The 20,003-nt window shown below is 44.6% G+C and overlaps 1 protein-coding gene across 4 annotated transcripts in view; it reads right to left on the bottom strand.

Annotated features, from left to right (window-relative positions):
• Nucleotides 1-20,003, bottom strand: part of PATL2 (PAT1 homolog 2) — a 177,121-nt gene that overhangs the window by 143,714 nt on the left and 13,404 nt on the right. For all 4 annotated transcript variants that reach the window (XM_033944301.1, XM_033944303.1, XM_033944302.1 and 1 more), the window contains exon 4: nt 7,938-8,009. In XM_033944301.1, coding sequence (XP_033800192.1) covers nt 7,938-8,009 — 72 coding nt within the window. The remainder of the gene's footprint in view (nt 1-7,937; nt 8,010-20,003) is intronic.

Here is a 20,003-nt window from a genome sequence, read left to right as displayed (position 1 = left end):
AAGATAACAAGTAGAACAACTGGACATTTCTAGGCATTATTAAAAATAAGATAAATAAGATAACAAGTAGAACAACTGGACATTTCTAGGCATTATTAAAAATAAGATAAATAAGATAACAAGTAGAACAACTGGACATTTCTAGGCATTATTAAAAATAAGATAAATAAGATAACAAGTAGAACAACTGGACATTTCTAGGCATTATTAAAAATAAGATAAATAAGATAACAAGTAGAACAACTGGACATTTCTAGGCATTATTAAAAATAAGATAAATAAGATAACAAGTAGAACAACTGGACATTTCTAGGCATTATTAAAAATAAGATAAATAAGATAACAAGTAGAACAACTGGACATTTCTAGGCATTATTAAAAATAAGATAAATAAGATAACAAGTAGAACAACTGGACATTTCTAGGCATTATTAAAAATAAGATAAATAAGATAACAAGTAGAACAACTGGACATTTCTAGGCATTATTAAAAATAAGATAAATAAGATAACAAGTAGAACAACTGGACATTTCTAGGCATTATTAAAAATAAGATAAATAAGATAACAAGTAGAACAACTGGACATTTCTAGGCATTATTAAAAATAAGATAAATAAGATAACAAGTAGAACAACTGGACATTTCTAGGCATTATTAAAAATAAGATAAATAAGATAAATAAGATAACAAGTAGAAAAACTGGACATTTCTAGGCATTATTACAAATAAGATAAATAAGATAACAAGTAGAACAACTGGACATTTCTAGGCATTATTACAAATAAGATAAACAAGATAACAAATAAGATAGCTGGGTATTTCCAGAAAGCAATGTTACTTACCGTAACGGTTGTTATCCAGGGACAGCAGGCAGCTATTCTCACTAGTGGGTGATGTCATCCGACAGAGCCCCGATACGGACGTTTCACAAGCGTGTCTTGCTTGAAGAAACTCAGAAGTTTCGAGATGCCCGCACCACGCATGCGCCAGTGCCTTCCCGCCCGATGGTCCGGGCGTGTCTCCTCAGTTCAGGTAGCTAGCAGAGAAGCCAACCCAGGGGAGGTGGGTGGGACGTGAGAATAGCTGCCTGCTGTCCCTGGATAACAACTGTTACGGTAAGTAACATTGCTTTATCCCAGGACAAGCAGGCAGGTATTCTCACTAGTGGGTGACCTCCAAGCTAACCTCAATGGGATGGTGGGAGAGTTGGCAACTTAGGAGAATAAATTTTGTAAAACTGTTTGGCCAAACTGTACATCCCTTCTGGTGAACGTATCCAGACAATAATGAGAGGTGAATGTATGAACCGAGGACCAAGTGGCAGCCTTACAAATTTCCTCAATCGGTGTCGATCTGAGAAAGGCTACAGAGGCTGCCATTGCTCTGACCTTATGGGCTGTGACCTTACAGGGAAGGGGTAATCCAGCCTGGGCATAGCAGAAAGAGATACAAGTTGCCATCCAGTTGGAGATGGTGCGCTTTGATACAGATCGTCCCAACTTGTTAGGATCAAAGGAGACGAATAGTTGAGGAGCAGCTCTGTGTGGTTTGGTGCGATCCAAGTAGAAAGCCAAAGCACGTTTACAGTCCAAAGTGTGAAGAGCTGATTCTCCAGGGTGAGAATGAGGCTTTGGAAAAACACTGGAAGTACAATGGATTGGTTGAGATGAAATTCAGAGACCACTTTAGGTAGGAATTTTGGATGAGTGCGGAGGACTACCTTGTCATGATGGAATACTGTGAAAGGTGGGTCCACCACCAAGGCCTGAAGCTCACTGACCCTGCGAGCAGATGTGAGGGCCACCAGAAAAACCACTTTCCAAGTGAGAAACTTTAGTGGAGCCTTTCTCAGAGGCTCAAAAGGAGGTTTCATAAGCTGAGAAAGGACAACATTGAGATCCCAAACCACTGGAGGCGGTTTGAGAGGAGGATTGACATGAAAAAGTCCCTTCATAAATCTGGAAACCACAGGATGAGCAGAAAGAGGTTTCCCTTGGAGAGGCTGATGGAAAGCCGCAATAGCACTCAGGTGGACTCATATAGATGTCGACTTGAGACCAGACTGAGACAGGTGTAGAAGACAGTCCAACACAGACGATAGGGAGGCTCGCTGAGGCTCCTTAGAATTGGAAATACACCAGGAAGAGAATCTTGTCCATTTTTGGGAGTAGCATTGACGAGTAGCAGGCTTCCTGCAAGCCTCCAAGACATCCCTCACCGCCTGGGAAAACTGGTGAGGAGTTACGTTGAGAGGAACCAAGCTGTCAGGTGGAGAGACTGCAGGTTGGGATGAAGTAGAGATCCCTGATGCTGAGTAAGCAGTGAAGGAAACACTGGAAGGAGGAATGGCTCCCTGCTGCTGAGTTGAAGTAGAAGGGAGAACCAAGGCTGTCGGGGCCACCGAGGAGCTATCAGAATCATGGTGGCATGGTCGGAACTCAGCTTGACCAGAGTCTTTTGAATGAGAGGAAATGGAGGAAACACATACAAAAAGTGATTCCCCCAATCCAGCAGAAAAGCATCTGCCTCGAGGCGATGAGGAGTGTAGATCCTGGAGCAAAATTGAGGCAGCTTGAAGTTGTGGGGAGCCGCAAAGAGGCCTATCTGAGGCGTCCCCCCACTGAGCAAAGACCCGATGAAGGGGTGTGGAATGGAGTGTCCATTCGTGAGGCTGGAGTAGACAACTCAAGTTGTCTGCCAAGACATTGTCCTTCCCCTGAATGTGGACAACTTTGAGGAAGGTGTTGTGGCGAACCGCCCAATCCCAGACTTTGAGAGCTTCCTGGCAGAGGGAGGCCGAGCCCGTGCCCCCCTGCTTGTTGACATAATACATGGCAACCTGATTGTCTGTGCGAATGAGGACCACCATGTCGCGAAGCAGATGTTGAAAAGCTTGAAGAGCATTGAAAATGGCTCTGAGCTCTAGAAGATTGATTTGATGGAGTCGGTCCGCACTGGTCCAGAATCCCTGAGTGCGAAGACCATCCAGATGCGCTCCCCAGGCATAGGTCGAGGAATCGGTTGTGAGAACCTTCTGGTGGGGAGGAGTGTGAAACAGCAAACCTCTGGATAGATTCGAAGAGGTCATCCACCAAAGTAGAGACTGCCGAAGAGCAGGAGTGACGATGATGTGCCGAGTCAACGGATCCGACACCTGAGTCCATTGAGACGCCAGGGTCCACTGAGGAATTCTGAGATGGAGTCTGGCAAATGGCGTCACATGAACTGTAGAGGCCATGTGGTCCAGGAGGACCATCATGTGTCTCGCTGAGATGGACTGGTGAGAAGACACAGACTGGCAGAGATGAAGAAGAGCATCCATGCGCTGAGGAGGAAGGAATGCTCTGAGACAAATGGTGTCCAGGACCGCCCCGATGAAGGGGAGCGACTGGGTAGGCTGTAGATGAGATTTGGGAAAGTTGATCTCGAAGCCCAAACTCTGCAGGAACAGAATCGTGGACAGGGTCACTAAGATGACCCCTGAGGCCGAGGGGGCCTTGATGAGCCAGTCGTCGAGGTATGGAAAAACCTGAAGACCCTGGTTCCGGAGAGCAGTGGCCACCACTACCAGACACTTTGTGAAGACTCTGGGAGACGAGGACAGACCAAATGGAAGCACTCGATACTGCAGATGCAGATGTCCCACCCGAAATCTGAGGAATTTGCGAGAGGCCGGATGAATGGGTATGTGAGTGTTGGCCTCCTTGAGATCCAGAGAGCATAACCAGTCGTTCTGCTCGAGGAGGGGGTAGAGAGAAGCAAGGGTCAGCATGCGAAATATCTCTTTGACAAGGAATTTGTTGAGGACCCTGAGATCCAGAATGGGTCGCAGGTCGCCCGTCTTCTTCGGAACAAGGAAGTACCGGGAGTAAAACCCTCGGTTGAGTTGGTCCCCTGGGACCGGCTCGACGGCCCGAAGCTGGAGCAACGCGTGAGCTTCCCGAAGAAGAAGGGCGGTCTGAGTCAAGTTGGAAGGATACTCTCTTGGAGGGTGGTCCGGAGGTACCCGATGGAATTGAAGCGAGTACCCCTCCCTGATGATAGTAAGGACCCAGAGGTCGGTGGTTATCGCCTCCCAGCAATGATAAAAATGATGGAGGCGCCCTCCGATGGGAAAAACAGGGGGAGGCAGAACGAGGCTGGTTATGCCCTCGAAGAGACAGTCAAAAAGGCTGAGGAGCCTTGGGGACAGTAGACGGCTGAGGCTTTTGCTGAGCTTTCTGAAGAGGCTGCCGCTTCGCAGGTTGCCTTGCAGGCGGAGCTTGCCTCGGCTGATAACGCCGTTGATAGATTAATGGCGGTCAAGAGGGTCGAGACTGCTGAGGCTTAGGCTTCGGCCGAAGAATGAACTGAAAGGACTTTTCATGATCAGACAATTTCTTCGTGACAGTCTCGATGGATTCGTCAAAAAGATCCGCCCCAGCACACGGGACGTTCGCCAGGCGATCCTGAAGATTCGGGTCCATGTCAATGGTCCGCAACCAGGCCAAACGGCGCATCGCCACAGAGCAGGCTGCCGCCCGGGCCGAGAGCTCGAAGGCATCATAGGAAGACTGCATCAACTGAAGACGAAGCTGGGACAGCGAAGCAACCACCTCCTCAAACTCAAAACGAGCCTGGGACTCGATGTAGGGCCTAAACTTCCGAAGCACAGGAAGGAAAAATTCCAAATAGGTGGCAAAGTGGAAATTATAATTTAGAACTCGGGACACCATCATAGAATTCTGATAAATGCGTCGTCCAAACTTATCCATGGTTCTGCCCTCGCGGCCCAGAGACACCGAAGCATACACTTGGGCCGGATGAGACCGCTTGAGCGAGGATTCGACCAGGAGGGACTGATGTGAAAGCTGAGGTCCCTCGAAGCCCTTATGATGCACCGTGCGTTACTGAGCATCCAATGTTCTAGGGACCGCAGGGATAGAGTAAGGAGACTCAAAACACCTCATAAAGGTCTGGTCGAGGAGCTTGTGTAGCAGCAGGCGTAAGGACTCAGCTGAGGGACGAGGCAAGTGCATGGTATCGAGGTACTCCTTGGAGTATCGAGAACCAGAATCGAGGGTAATGTCCAGGTCATCCGCCATCTGTCTTAGAAACGAAGAAAAAGACAGTTGGTCCGCCAGCGCCGGTCTTCGAGAAGGACTAGAAGAAGTCGAGGCCTCGGGCTCTACTGAGGCCTGCGAACAACAAGGTGAGTAAAAATCTTCGGGGTCCTCGAATTCCGGTCCCGGAGGAGGAGACCCAGCCGAAGCAGAGTACCCCATACGAGGCAATTTCTTCTGAGGAGAGACGGTCGAGTGCCGAGAGGAATGCCTCGAAGAGTGCCTGGATCGATGCCCCTCTCGATGTCTGGATGGGGAGCGAGCCCGCCTGTGAGAATACTGATCCCCAGAAGCCTCCAAAGAGCAGATAGGACTCGAGGCCGTAGATCGGAGAGGCGGAAGATTCGGCGCCTCCCCAGACGCCGTCCAGGCTTGATAGGGGGTTCGGAAGAACTCGTCCTGTTTCCTGATATGCCCAGGACTGGGAGGCCTCGAAGGTGGACGCCACACTGTGTCATGGGGAGGGGTAATAGGCTCCAAGGGAGGCAAGTCACTAAGGGAAGCCTTCCTCGAGGGAATAGGCTCCAAGGGAGGCATGTCACTAAGGGAGGCCTTCCTCGAGGAAATAGGCTCCAAGGGGGGCATGGCACTACAAGAGGTCTTCCTCGAGGAACCGGACACCGACCGCCGCTCCTCCTCGCCGAGCAACGAGGTCGTGCGGCACGGCGGAGGAGGAGGGGGCCTCCCGCCCCTCGGAATTTGAACTGGGAGGTCACCCTGGATCGAGACAATCAGCCGGGGTCCCATTGTGGTCATGAGTTCCACAAACTGAGCCTCCAGAATGGACCGTAACAAAGCCGATATGGAGGGATCCGCACCAAAAGGGGGCCCTTCCGCACGGTCTCCGCGCTCTTTCGGTGCCGAGTGCTTTTGCTTGCCAGCCTTCGGCACTTTGAGCACCTCCGGTGGAACTGTAGGGGTCGGTACCTGTTCCGAGGAGACAGAGGAAGGCACCGGCGCCGAGGTAGAGGCCGAAACCGGCGTGAACGATGCCGGTTTCAGAAGGCCCGAAGCAGCCGGGGAGGCAGAGGGCTTCGCAGACGGAGTCGAAACACCAGTCGATGTCGAAGTCGAAGGATCCAACGCAGCTTCCATCTTAAACATCGACTCCCACAGAAGACAGCGGCGCTTAAACGCTCGCGCTGTCAGAGTGGAGCAAGGCCTGCACGATTTCAGAAAGTGATCCGGACCCAGACACTGTAGGCAGCGTCGATGCGGGTCCGTGAGCGAAATCGTGCGCTGGCACTTGCTACACTTTTTAAAACCGGTTATCGGCCGGGTCATAGGCCGGAAAAGCTCCGCCGCAAGGTCGAAGGCGCAGGGCCCAAGCCACGCGGCCGACCCGGTGTCGGAAGAAAAAAAATTTTTTTTTTTTTTAAAAAGAAATCAAAGAAAGAAACAAACGCACGGAAAGAGCAAAAAGAACTCAACCCGAAGCGATGCAGAAGGCAAAAAAACGTATTCAATGAGCGCAGAATTGAAGTAAACTTCTCAGCTCCGCGGAAGAAAAAGAACTGAGGAGACACGCCCGGACCATCGGGCGGGAAGGCACTGGCGCATGCGCGGTGCGGGCATCTCAAAATTTCTGAGTTTCTTCAAGCAAGACATGCTTGTGAGACGTCCGTATCGGGGCTCTGTCGGATGACATCACCCACTAGTGAGAATACCTGCCTGCTTGTCCTGGGATAAGCATTACATTTTAGGGTACTGTATTCTTAGTTGATATTTTGGACAGGAAAAGAATACCAGATGAGCGGTGGAATTGAGAGGGGTTATAACAGGGAGGGGAGGGAAGATGGGTGGGGTTAAGGTGACCGGATAAATTTTTTGAATAGCAGGGTTTTGATTTCTTCAAATTTGATCACGTTATGATCACCATTTCCCAGCAGAACCAACACAGTTAACTCCTGTACTATGCCTTCCATGCCACTAAAGACTAAATCTAAAATAGCTCCCCTCTCATTGGTTCCTGGACCAGTTGCTCCAAGATGCAGTCATTTATGAGGTCTACGAATTTTACCTCCCTAGCATTCCCTGATGTAACATTTAACCAATGTTGGGGTAGTTGAAATCACACTATAATAGAAAATGAGCCTGCTTCTAAAAATGTATATGTACCCAAGGCAGATGCACTATAGCCACTGGGAGAGAAAAGACAAAACTCAAAAGACAAAGAAATAGAAGTGGAGAAAAAACCTCAGTTAGACTTCATGGGTTTAAAAAAACTCCACTCCTTCTAAAGTATACCGTCCTTACTCAGGACAAATTTTTTAAAAGATTTCTAATTTTTGAAATGAAAGTATAGGAACAGGAATAATGCAGATATACAGACATCACTTGAGATATATATATTTTTTTTGAGGGGGGGAGTTAGGGGAAAGGGCAGAGCAGGGTTATCAACAGAAGAAAAAGGAAGGAGATTAACCACGTTCAAATCCGATGACATGACTATTTTATGGTCACTAGCAGTAAAAAGGAAATGAATGGGCATTCTCAATTCCAACATATAAAGGGATCCCCACCTCTGGTAAAATGTCTGGGAAAGTGGTTTACCAAGAATCCAAGCCAGTTTTAAAGGAATTAAATAAAAAGAAGGAAGTGTTGTTGAAAAAAAAATAAATAAAAAAATAATTGAATAAAAGTGCCAATTGAGGGCGAGTTCATTGCTCCTATATTCCCACCTTTCACAGCAGGAGATACTATAGTGTTAGAACCTCAAAACTTTTGAAGTGTAAGCCAGATGTTCTTTAAAAAAAAAAAACCAAACACCACCACCACGCAGGAATGTCATTTGTGGTGCTAGTTGTTCAATGAACACCTCAAGACATTCTTACCAGATCTTGCTCTGCCTCAAACTCTCCCCAGGAAGAACAGATTCCGCTATCCACAACAGCACTATCCAGAGACTGCAGGAAAATCAACACAACATGGTTAATGACCTCTCAGCTACTCTTCACCTAGGGTGAATTATTAGATGTTAAACTCTCAGCCAGCCAAAGGGTCAGAACTGTCTCCACATCAGAACAGTATACCTATAAATCTATACCACTGCCATAAATGCTGATAGAATATGCGACCATCCTTGGGAAAAGGTGACTGAGGCCTCTAGAAAAAAAAAATGAAAGTTTTAATGAAATCTGTTAGACCAGTGGTTCCCAAACCTGTCCTGGGGGACCCCCAGCCAGTCAGGTTTTCAAGATATCCCTAATGAATATGCATGAGAGATTTGCATACCTGTCACTTACATTATATGCAAATCTCTCTCATGCATATTCATTAGGGATATCTTGAAAACCTGACTGGCTGGGGGTCCCCCAGGACAGGTTTGGGAACCACTGTGTTAGACTAAACAATGTTTAAATACAAAAAGTCAAACCCATTCTTTTATATGAAAAAAAAGTTATAAACATGTAAGTTTACAGACTGTTTATGAAACCATGATTTAATATTGACTATTTTAGTCACCTTTCCACCCCTAGAGATCGTCACATATGATATCAGCTAAAATATCATGTCAATAGAGCAGAAGGGCAATAAGAAGTGAGTATATAGAACCAAAAGACCAGTTAATGGTTTGAAAAAGTAGAAACCCCAGCATAACATGAAATAACTATAAGAAAACTTTTGATAGTATCCCACATTCATGGATAATAAATTGCTTTGAAATGTACAAAAAAAAAAAAAATAAAATCTTGGATTGAGCTAAATACAGTCATTCCCAACCCAGTTCTCAGCACACCTAGTCCTACCAGGTTTTCAGAATATCCACAATGAATGCATATGAGATAGATTTGCATGCAATTGAGGCAATGCATGCAAATATTCATTGTAGATATCCTGAAAACCCAATGGGAATGGCCGATTTAGTACATTAAGTTCACCAGGAAAATGTGGCAACCAAGTATGAATATGGTCAGCTTGTCATTCCAAACATGAAGATCCATATTTATGGGAGACACTCGTCACCACTTTTGTTTTTTCTGGTACTTAAATCTCAGTACTTCTATTAAAATCATTGCATTCTAGAATTAGCCTTAAAACTAAATATGGTAATGATCCATAAATTATGTCATAACATAAGAACATAAGAATTGCCGCTGCTGGGTCAGACCAGTGTACTGATCGTGCCCAGCAGTCCACTCATGCGGCGGCCCTTAGGTCAAAGACCAGTGCCCTAACTGAGACTAGGCTTACCTGCTTAAGTTCTAGTTTAGCAGGAACTTGTCCAACTTTGTCTTGAATCCTGGAGGGTGTTTTCCCCTATAACAGACTCCGGAAGAGCATTCCAGTTGTCTGCCACTCTCTGGGTGAAAAAGAACTTCCTTATGTTTGTACGGAAATCTATCCCCTTTCAACTTTATAGAGTGCCCTCTCGTTCTCCCTACCTTGGAGAAGTGAACAACCTGTCTATTCCCTTCAGTATCTTGAATGTTTTGATCATGTCCCCTTTCAGTCTCCTCTTTTTAAGGGAGAAGAGGCACAGTTTCTCTAATCTCTCCCTGTATGGCAACTCCTCCAGCCCCTTAACCATTTTAGTCGCTTTTCTCTAGACCCTTTCAAGTAGTACCGTGTCCTTCTTCATGTATGGCGACCAGTGCTGGGCACAGTACTCCAGGTGAGGGCGCACCATGGCCCGGTACAGCAGCATGATAACCTTCTCCGATCTGTTCGTGATCCCCTTCTTTATCATTCCTAGCATTCTGTTTGCCCTTTTCACCGCCACCGCACATTGCGTGGACGGCTTTATCGACTTGTCGATCAGAACTCCCAAATCTCTTTCCTTGGAGGTCTCTCCAAGTATCGCCCCGGACATCCTGTATTCATGCATAAGATTTTTGTTACCGACATGCATCACTTTACACTTATCCACGTTGAACCTCATTTGCCATGTTGATGCCCATTTCTCGAGCTTGATTATGTCACGTTGCAGATCTTCGCAATCCCCCTGTGTCTTCACTACTCTGAATAACTTTGTATCGTCCGCAAATTTAATCACCTCACTCGTCATACCAATGTCCACATCATTTATAAAGATGTTGAAGAGCATGGGTCCAAGCATCGAGCCCTGCGGTACCCTACTGGTGATGCTCTTCCAGTCCGAGTATTGTCCATTTTTTGTTTGTAGATGATCTGAAGTTCTACTGTCTCATTGACCAACAATTAGCAGAACTCTGTATAGTGAAAAGGTTCTCAGAAAGCATCAAAGCTCCACCTTCTCCCCATTGCCAGCTGGAGAGAAGATTTTTTTCTGCCTCGTGTTTCAGCGGCGGGAACCAGCCCACGCCGGCGGATAAGGAGATCGTCGGACCTGCCTGCAGGTCAATTGAGCCCCGCTCCACCTTCTCCCCATTGCCAGCTGGAGAGAAGATTTTTTTCTGCCTCGTGTTTCAGCGGCGGGAACCAGCCCACGCCGCTGGAGAAAAGAGAATGTCGGACCCGCCTGCAGCTCAATTGAGCCCAGCTCCGCCTCCTCCCCACTAACAGCCGGAAGAGGAGACTTTTTTTCTTTTTTCTGCATCATGTTTCAGCGGCGGGAACCAGCCCACGCCGCCGGAGAAGGAGATCGTCAGACATGCCTGCAGGTCAATTGAGCCCCGCTCCGCCTTCTCCCCATTGCCAGCTGGAGAGGAGACTTTTTTCTGCCTCGTGTTTCAGCGGCGGGAACCAGCCCACGCCGCCGGAGAAGGAGATCGTCGGACATGCCTGCAGGTCAACTGAGCCCCGCTCCACCTTCTCCCCATTGCCAGCTGGAGAGGAGACTTTTTTCTGCCTCGTGTTTCAGCGGCAGGAACCAGCCCAAGCCGCAGGAGAAAGAGTCCTCTCTCTACCTAGCTGTCTAGATCCTCTTCTTGTTTAGATATCAAGTTGCCTACCTCTTCCCCCCCCCCAAAAAAAAAATATATATACATATATATACACATATATATATATATATATATATATATATATATATATATACATACATATACATACATATATATACATATATATATATACATATATATACATATATATATATATATACATATATATATATATATACATACATACATACTACCCAAAAGCTCACCAAGGACTAACTTTCCCAAAATAAAAAAAAATTATTAAATAAATAAAAATATATATTTCCACAACCCAAAAGCTCTCCAAAGGCTCACCAACCTCTCACCATGAAGCCACCCTCGTGGCCCTTTCTCCTCCTACTTTGCTTTTCCCTCAACACCACCCTCTGCGTAATACCTCCTTCTCCCGATCCTCTCAATTCCGCGAATACCAATAATATCTGCCCTGGCCTCAAAATCCCCACGCTGATTCGCACCAGACCACATTCTCCCAAAAAAAAAAAAAACCCCCGAAGAATCAACCATGCTTCTTTAAAGTTTGTTTCCCCTGCCAATCTCCCCAACCTTGCCTCTGACTCGCTCACCCCAGTCACAATACTATATTGCAACGCAAGATCCGCTTACAACAAGATTCAAATTCTGAAGGACCTACTCGAAGATTCTGACCCTGGTTTCCTATGCATCACGGAATCATGGATTAAAAAAAGATGACCTATTTACACAAAATGAACTCTGCTCCCATGGCTACCAAGGTCTCTTCTCACCTAGATCTAACCGTAAAGGAGGTGGCCTGGCAATTCTCTACAAATCCTTTTTCGATGTTCAGCTCCTCTAAAGGGATTGCCACACCTCACTAGAATACATGCTTCCTTCCGTCAACGATGAACTTCACCCTCACCCACTGGGCATCTTGCTCCTATATCGCCCATCTATCCCTTGGAACAACTCCTCCGAACTCATCCTTGAGACTATAACAAACGCCTTCCTCAGGTTCCAAAGGTTATTGATCATCGGAGACATCAATCTCCACCTAGACAACATCACCAGCAAGGATACGATTGAACTTATTAGCTTCCTCATCTCCCTTGGTCTCCCCCCCCCCCGCACCATCCCCAACCCACGAAAAGGGGCACACATTAGATCTTATTAGCTTCCTCGATCTTACCGCTCACAAGACGTCAGTTGACGACACTCACTGGGAACATGTCCCTTGGTCCGACCACTTCCTAGGGACTTTCTGTCTCCCTATCTTTATGTCGCGCCTTGGGGCTCCACCCCGCACTTCCAAACCCCTTACCTTCCGCAGAAAAATCACAAGCGATTTGTTCTGGTCTAAATTTCTCAATCTATTCTCCTCTGCCCCTAAGCCTGCAGATTCAGGTACTAATTGGCATAACTGGGTCGCTCTCTCTGAATTCACCTATCTTTCTCTCGCCCCTCTTTCCACTAAATATGGTCTCCAACCCTATCCCAGCTGACAGATCCTGGACCACCTTTGAGTGCGTATCTGAATCCTTGGTCCTCAATCTCTGCCTCAAACTGAAATCCTGTAACTGCTCCTTGGACCCATTCCCCTCCTACCTATACGAGAACATTCCCGCTCAGGCTATCTCTTCTATCACCAATCTCATAAACTCCGCCCTTCAGTCGGGCCATTTCTCCCTAGAAATGGGTCATATCGCCTTGACCCCACTACTGAAAAAATCTGACCTTGACCCTTCCATACCATCTAGCTATCGCCCAATTGCAAATATCCCTCTCCTAACCAAGATGCTAGAGTCCATCATTTCTACCCAACTCTCATCATACTTAAGAAAGATAACATACTCTGAAATCCCCACAGCTAACAGTTACGAAAACATTAAGGGATACTACCTAAATACCCGTTCAGTGAGAAACAAAGCACAAATAATGAATGATTGGATACTACAAACAAAACCTGATCTCCTATTCTTGACAGAAACATGGATGATCTCTGACAATGACACTATCATGAAAGAAATCCTTCCCCAGGGATACAAAATCATTCCACTATCAAGAAACTGGAAAAAAGGAGGAGGACTAGCGATCATCCTAAAAGACCACTTCAACTACATCAAGACAGACTCCAAATCATCTGAAAACCTTGAAATACTAACCTGCAAAATTACCAACGCACAGTTAGAAGAATCTCTAATTACAACTTTATTCTATATCCCACCCAAAAAATGGGCAAACGCTAAAGAGGAATTCGCCGAATTCCTTACCTTATCCACCCTAAAAGGATCATACAACCTGCTTCTGGGAGACATAAACACACATCTAGAACAACAGACAAAACCGGAAATATCCGAAATCGCCAACTTCCTAACATCACTAGACTTTCCAAACCCTGACACAGAAATAACCCACGAAAAAGGACACAAACTAGACTTAATCACCTTCTCCCACAAAGAAACAACAGATCCCAAAATACAATACTACCCAGGACCCTGGGAAAAATGCGTCTGGTCAGACCACTTCATTGGCAAGTTCAATCTACACTGGCTAAAACAGAACACACAACAAAAACGCAAAAACGTCAATACGAACACAATAACCAGCCGGGGCATTATTAACCCAACAGAATTCTGGACCCACTATGAATTACATCCCATAACTAATGATAATCAGGATTTCCCTACAAGATGGGAAACTTACAGCAAAGAACTCCTAGACCAAATAGCACCATATAAAACATACAAAAAGAAAAATAGACCACCAAACGAATGGTTTGACTGTGAACTATTAACCACCAAACAGGAACTAAGAAAATTGGAGAGAATCTGGCAAAAAACAAACAATGAGTTAGACAAGACAAACTGGAAACAAAAAATGAAAACATACAAAAATCTGATCAAAGAAAAACGCACTAAGCATTATGCAAAAAAAATTGGTACTTCAAAAATAAACAGCAAGGAATTGTTCAAACTAGTAAAAACAATAACCGATACAACACAAATACTGAAAAAGGACAATGAACCCACTCCATCGGCACAAACCCTAGCCAACTCCTTTCAAAATAAAACCGCTAACTTAAGAGCAACTCTACCCACTACCATAACAAATGCTCTTCAATACCTCGAACCTCACGACCAAAACACCAGAGTAGACATGATATGGGACCACCTCGAATATCCAAATTGGCATCAATTCCTAAATCTCTTCAACAAATACACCAAATCTAACTGTCTACTTGATGCATGTCCCCCTAAAATCATGACAGTTGCCCCTCTAGAATTTAAAAAGGAACTATTTGAATGGCTAACATCCGCCTTCACAAGCGGAACACTAAACAAAAAACTGGGACACATACTAATCACTCCAATCCCCAAAGATCAGAAAACCTCTTCTGCTCTGACATCCAATTTCAGACCCATAGCAAACATTCCCCTTTTCACAAAGTTACAAGAAGGATTGGTCAACCTTCAACTAGTAAACTACCTGGACAAATTTAACATCCTTAGTGAACACCAATCAGGATTCAGGAAAGGATACAACACAGAAACTGTCTTAGCCTCCCTACTAAACCACCTTTATGATCTCTTTAGCAAAGGCAAAAGCGCACTAATTCTACAATTAGACCTCAGCAGCGCGTTCGACCTGGTAGACCATGAAATCATGCTACTGTGCCTTGAAATAATGGGAATTTCTGGAAAGGCAAAGAAATGGTTCCAAGAATTTCTATCAAACAGATCCTACCGAGTAATCAGCAATGGAAATTATTCCAAACCATGGAAAAACCCATCAGGCGTGCCTCAAGGTTCCCCCCTATCGCCCACACTTTTCAACATCTATATCGCCTCCTTAGGCCACCTCCTACAAAAACTAAACTTAATACACTACATTTACGCAGACGACATATCCATCCTAATCCCCTTAAATGACATCACAAAAGAAATTGTAGACAATCTCTCAAACGTAATGACCGAAATCGATAAATGGACCACCAATTTCAAACTAAAATTAAACGCAGAAAAAACAAAAGTCTTTCTGGCTAGTCCTAATGACAAAATTACGAGAACATCGATAAAAATAAACAATCACGAATACCCAATTTCTAATAACATAAAAATACTTGGTATCACCCTAGACACACACCTAACTATGACTGACCACACAAACTCACTAGTGAAAAAATGTTTTTACACGCTATGGAAACTAAGGACCATAAAAAAATACTTTGACCCAACATCATTCAGGTTGCTGGTACAGGCATTGATCTTATCCATTCTTGACTACTGCAACATCATCTACTTGGGCATCCCACAAAAAACAATAAAAAAACTGAGATTAATACAAAAAAACCGCCGTTCGACTAATCTTCGGACTAAGAAAAAACGACCACATCAGCCCCTACTATAAAAAGCTGCACTGGCTTCCAATAGAAGCGCGAATACTATTCAAATTTGCTTGCACCTGTTTCAAGCAAGTCTGGGGACTAGCACCTTCATACCTACAAACTCACTTCATCCTACACAACCCCACACGAGCGACCAGAAACAAAAACATATTTGCATACCCAAAGATTACGGGCTGCAGATACAAATCATTCCTGGATAGAACCTTTAAGTTCCAAGCGAACAGACAGCAAGTTTGGCTGAAAAACTACATAAACGAACCCAACCTGTCTTACAGTGCATTCCGCAAATCGATCAAAACCGCCCTATTCGAAAAATTCACGGACTAAAATCGTCCCCTCCCGCACTAGGACTCCCCTCCCTTTAAACGCCTTTCTTTCTTTCTCAAGATGCCCCTCATGTACTCAGATATTCGCTATCCATAGTACTCCAATTCAAATGGAAGTTCTAAAGAAATACTCAGTTACTCATTACCCATTGAACCCCAATCTGTAACTTTCCCCTCTTCACTATTGTATTATATTTAGACTCATTGTACGATACTGTATTAGACTTATGTATGGTGTTGTCTTTAGACTTATTGTATTGTATTATATTTAGACTCGTTGTATTATATTGTACTGTGTGGTATACACTCATTGTATTGTATTGTATTGTATTGTATTGTATTGTTTTGTCTTGTATTGTATGTTGACTTATTGTATTGTATTGTGACCTTGTTATTCGCTGAATGTCCAGCCTTCTTACAGTGTGAACCGCCTAGAAGTCACCTGACTATGGCGGTATAGAAAAATAAAGTTATTATATTAAAGTTATTATTATTATTCTTCTACACTATCAATATTACATTGCATTACATTACAGATTTCTATTCCGCCATTACCTTTCGGTTCAAAGCGGATTACAAAAAGAGTTATGGAAGAAGGGTTACAATGTTAGATCAGTTAAGGTTTCCAAGAGAGGGAAAAGTAGGATCTGGGGTTAGGGAGGGGATGGTAAGAGGGGGGTTAAGCTTTATCATGGTATTAAGCTTTATTAAGGGATTTCTTGAAGAGTATAGTTTTTATTTCCTTTCTGAACATCTTGTAGTCTGGGGTTTTTGTCAATAGGTTGGAGACTTGGTTGTCTATCTTCGCTGCCTGAGTGGCCAGTAGTCTGTTGTATAGTTTTTTCCGTTTTACTTCTTTGATTGGGGGGTAAGTGAATGGGGTGTGTGTTTTTCTATGCCTGGTAGAGGTGGTTTGGATGAGGCGGTCATTTAGGTAGGTTGGGCTGTCTCCATTTATAGTTTTAAATAGTATACAGTAGAATTTAAATTGTATTCTTTCCTGGATTGGAAGCCAATGAGAATTGATGAATGCCTCAGTAATGTGATCATGTTTTTTCAATGAATAGACGAGTCTCAGAGCTGTATTCTGAATTGTCTGTAGTTGTTTAATCATTATTGCAGGGCAGGGGAGGTAGAGGATGTTGCAATAGTCTAGGATACTTAGGATTAGCGATTGTACTAGGAGCTGAAATTGTGTTTTTTCGAAGAATTTTCGGACTTGTCTAAGGTTTCTCATAACTGCGAAAGATTTCTGTATTGTTTTGTTAATTTGTGGTTGCATGGTACAGCCTCTGTCAATAGTCATACCTAGAAGTTTTAGGGTGGTTTGCAAAGGGTAGTTGATAGAGTTGATTTCTAAGTTGGTTATGGTTGGGACTTTGTTATTTTCTAGGAGGATGAATTTAGTTTTGTCTGGGTTGAGTTTCAATTTGTGGTCTTCCATCCAAGTCGCAACTGTAGCTAGAGTTCTGTGTAGTGTGTCTTGACATTAAGAGCATTGGTTGGTCAAAAGGAATGAGGATCTCTAATGTTCGAGTGGGTGCTCACCTGGGTAGTAGCGATCATCAAACGGTTTGGTTTGATATAACGGCTAAAGTGGAGAGCGGCCGCACGATACTTAAAGTCCTAGATTTCAAACGTACGGACTTTAATGCAATGGGAAAGTACCTGAAGAAAGAGCTGTTAGGATGGGAGGACATAAGAGAAGTGGAAAGACAGTGGTCTAAGCTGAAAGGAGCGATAAAAATGGCTACGGACCTTTATGTGAAGAAAATCAATAAAAACAAGAGAAAAAGGAAGCCGATATGGTTCTCCAAACTAGTGGCTGAGAAAATAAAGGCGAAAAAGTTGGCGTTCATGAAATATAAAAAACCCCAAGAAGAGGAGAGCAGAAAGGACTACAGGGTGAAATTGAAAGAAGCCAAGAGAGAAATACGTTTGGCGAAGGCACAGGCGGAAGAACAAATGGCTAAAAATGTAAAAAAGGGAGATAAAAATTTTTTCAGATATATTAGTGAAAGGAGGAAGATAAAAAATGGAATTGCTAGGCTAAAAGATGCTGGGAACAAATATGTGGAGAGTGATGAGGAGAAAGCAAATGTGCTAAACAAATACTTCTGTTCTGTGTTCACAGAAGAAAATCCTGGAGAAGGACCGAGATTGTCCGGCAAAGTTACACGAGAAAATGGAGTAGATTCTGCGCCGTTCACGGAGGAGGGTGTTTATGAGCAACTTGAAAAACTGAAGGTGGACAAAGCGATGGGACCAGACGGGATCCATCCCAGGATACTAAGGGAACTCAGAGAGGTTCTGGCGAGTCCTATTAAAGACTTGTTCAACAAATCTCTGGAGACGGGAGTGATTCCTGGGGATTGGAGGAGAGCGGATGTGGTCCCTATTCATAAAAGTGGTCTCAGGGATGAAGCAGGAAACTACAGGCCGGTGAACCTCACTTCAGTTGTTGGAAAAATAATGGAAGTGTTGCTGAAAGAAAGGATAGTGTATTTTCTTGAATCTAATGGGTTACAGGATCCGAGGCAACATGGCTTTACAAAAGGTAAATCGTGCCAAACGAACCTGATTGAATTTTTTGATTGGGTGACCAGAGAGCTGGATCGAGGACATATGCTAGATGTAATTTACTTGGATTTCAGCAAAGCCTTTGATACAGTTCCTCATAGGAGGCTGTTGAACAAACTTGAAGGGCTGAAGTTAGGACCCAAAGTGGTGAACTGGGTCAGAAACTGGCTGTCGGACAGACGCCAGAGGGTGGTGGTTAATGGAAGTCGCTCGAAGGAAGGAAAGTTGACTAGTGGAGTCCCTCAGGGTTCGGTGCTGGGGCCAATCCTGTTCAATATGTATGTAAGTGACATTGCTGAAGGGTTAGAAGGAAAAGTGTGCCTTTTTGCAGATGATACCAAGATTTGTAACAGAGTAGACACCGTAGAGGGAGTGGAAAATATGAAAAAGGATCTGCAAAAGTTAGAGGAATGGTCTAATGCCTGGCAACTAAAATTCAATGCAAAGAAATGCAGAGTAATGCATTTGGGGATTAATAATAGGAAGGAACCGTATATGCTGGGAGGAGAGAAGCTGATATGCACGGACGGGGAGAGGGACCTTGGGGTGATAGTGTCCGAAGATCTAAAGGCGAAAAAACAGTGTGACAAGGCAGTGGCTGCTGCCAGAAGGATTCTGGGCTGTATAAAGAGAGGCGTAGTCAGTAGAAGGAAGAAGGTGTTGATGCCCCTGTACAGGTCATTGGTGAGGCCCCACTTGGAGTATTGTGTTCAGTTTTGGAGACCGTATCTGGCGAAAGACGTAAGAAGACTTGAGGCGGTCCAGAGGAGGGCGACGAAAATGATAGGAGGCTTGCGCCAGAAGACGTATGAGGAGAGACTGGAAGCCCTGAATATGTATACCCTAGAGGAAAGGAGAGACAGGGGAGATATGATTCAGACGTTCAAATACTTAAAGGGTATTAACGTAGAACAAAATCTTTTCCAGAGAAAGGAAAATGGTAAAACCAGAGGACATAATTTGAGGTTGAGGGGTGGTAGATTCAGGGGCAATGTTAGGAAATTCTACTTTACGGAGAGGGTGGTGGATGCCTGGAATGCGCTCCCGAGAGAGGTGGTGGAGAGTAAAACTGTGACTGAGTTCAAAGAAGCGTGGGATGAACACAGAAGATTTAGAATCAGAAAATAATATTAAAGATTGAACTAGGCCAGTTACTGGGCAGACTTGTACGGTCTGTGTCTGTGCATGGCCGTTTGGAGGAGGATGGGCAGGGGAGGGCTTCAATGGCTGGGAGGGTGTAGATGGGCTGGAGTGGGTCTTAACGGAGATTTTGGCAGTTGGAACCCAAGCACAGTACCGGGTAAAGCTTTGGATTCTCGCCCAGAAATAGCTAGGAAGAAAAAAAAAAAAAAAAAAAATTTAAATTGAATCAGGTTGGGCAGATTGGATGGACCATTCGGGTCTTTATCTGCCATCATCTACTATGTTACTATGTTACTATGTTAGGATGGTGATGTCATCAGCATAGCTATAAGAGGATAGGCCTTGTTTGTTCAGGTAAACGCCAAGAGAGGCCGTATATAGGTTGAAGAGAGTAGGGGACAGTGGGGACCCTTGTGGAACGCCGCAGGGATTGGACCAAGGTTTGGATTTTTCTTTGTCTGATTTTACTTTGTATGTTCTGGATTTTAAGAAACCTTCAAACCATGAGTATACTTTATCTGAGATGCCTATTGAGTCCAAGATTTGCAGTAGGATGTTATGGTCTACCAGGTCAAATGCCGCCATCAGGTCCAACTGTATGAGCAGCATTTTTTTTCCAATGCTGAG

The sequence above is a fragment of the Geotrypetes seraphini genome, chromosome 5 (genome assembly GCF_902459505.1).
Source record: "Geotrypetes seraphini chromosome 5, aGeoSer1.1, whole genome shotgun sequence".
Classification (NCBI taxonomy): Eukaryota; Metazoa; Chordata; class Amphibia; order Gymnophiona; family Dermophiidae; genus Geotrypetes; species Geotrypetes seraphini.
This window is presented reverse-complemented; position numbering and strand designations above follow the sequence as displayed.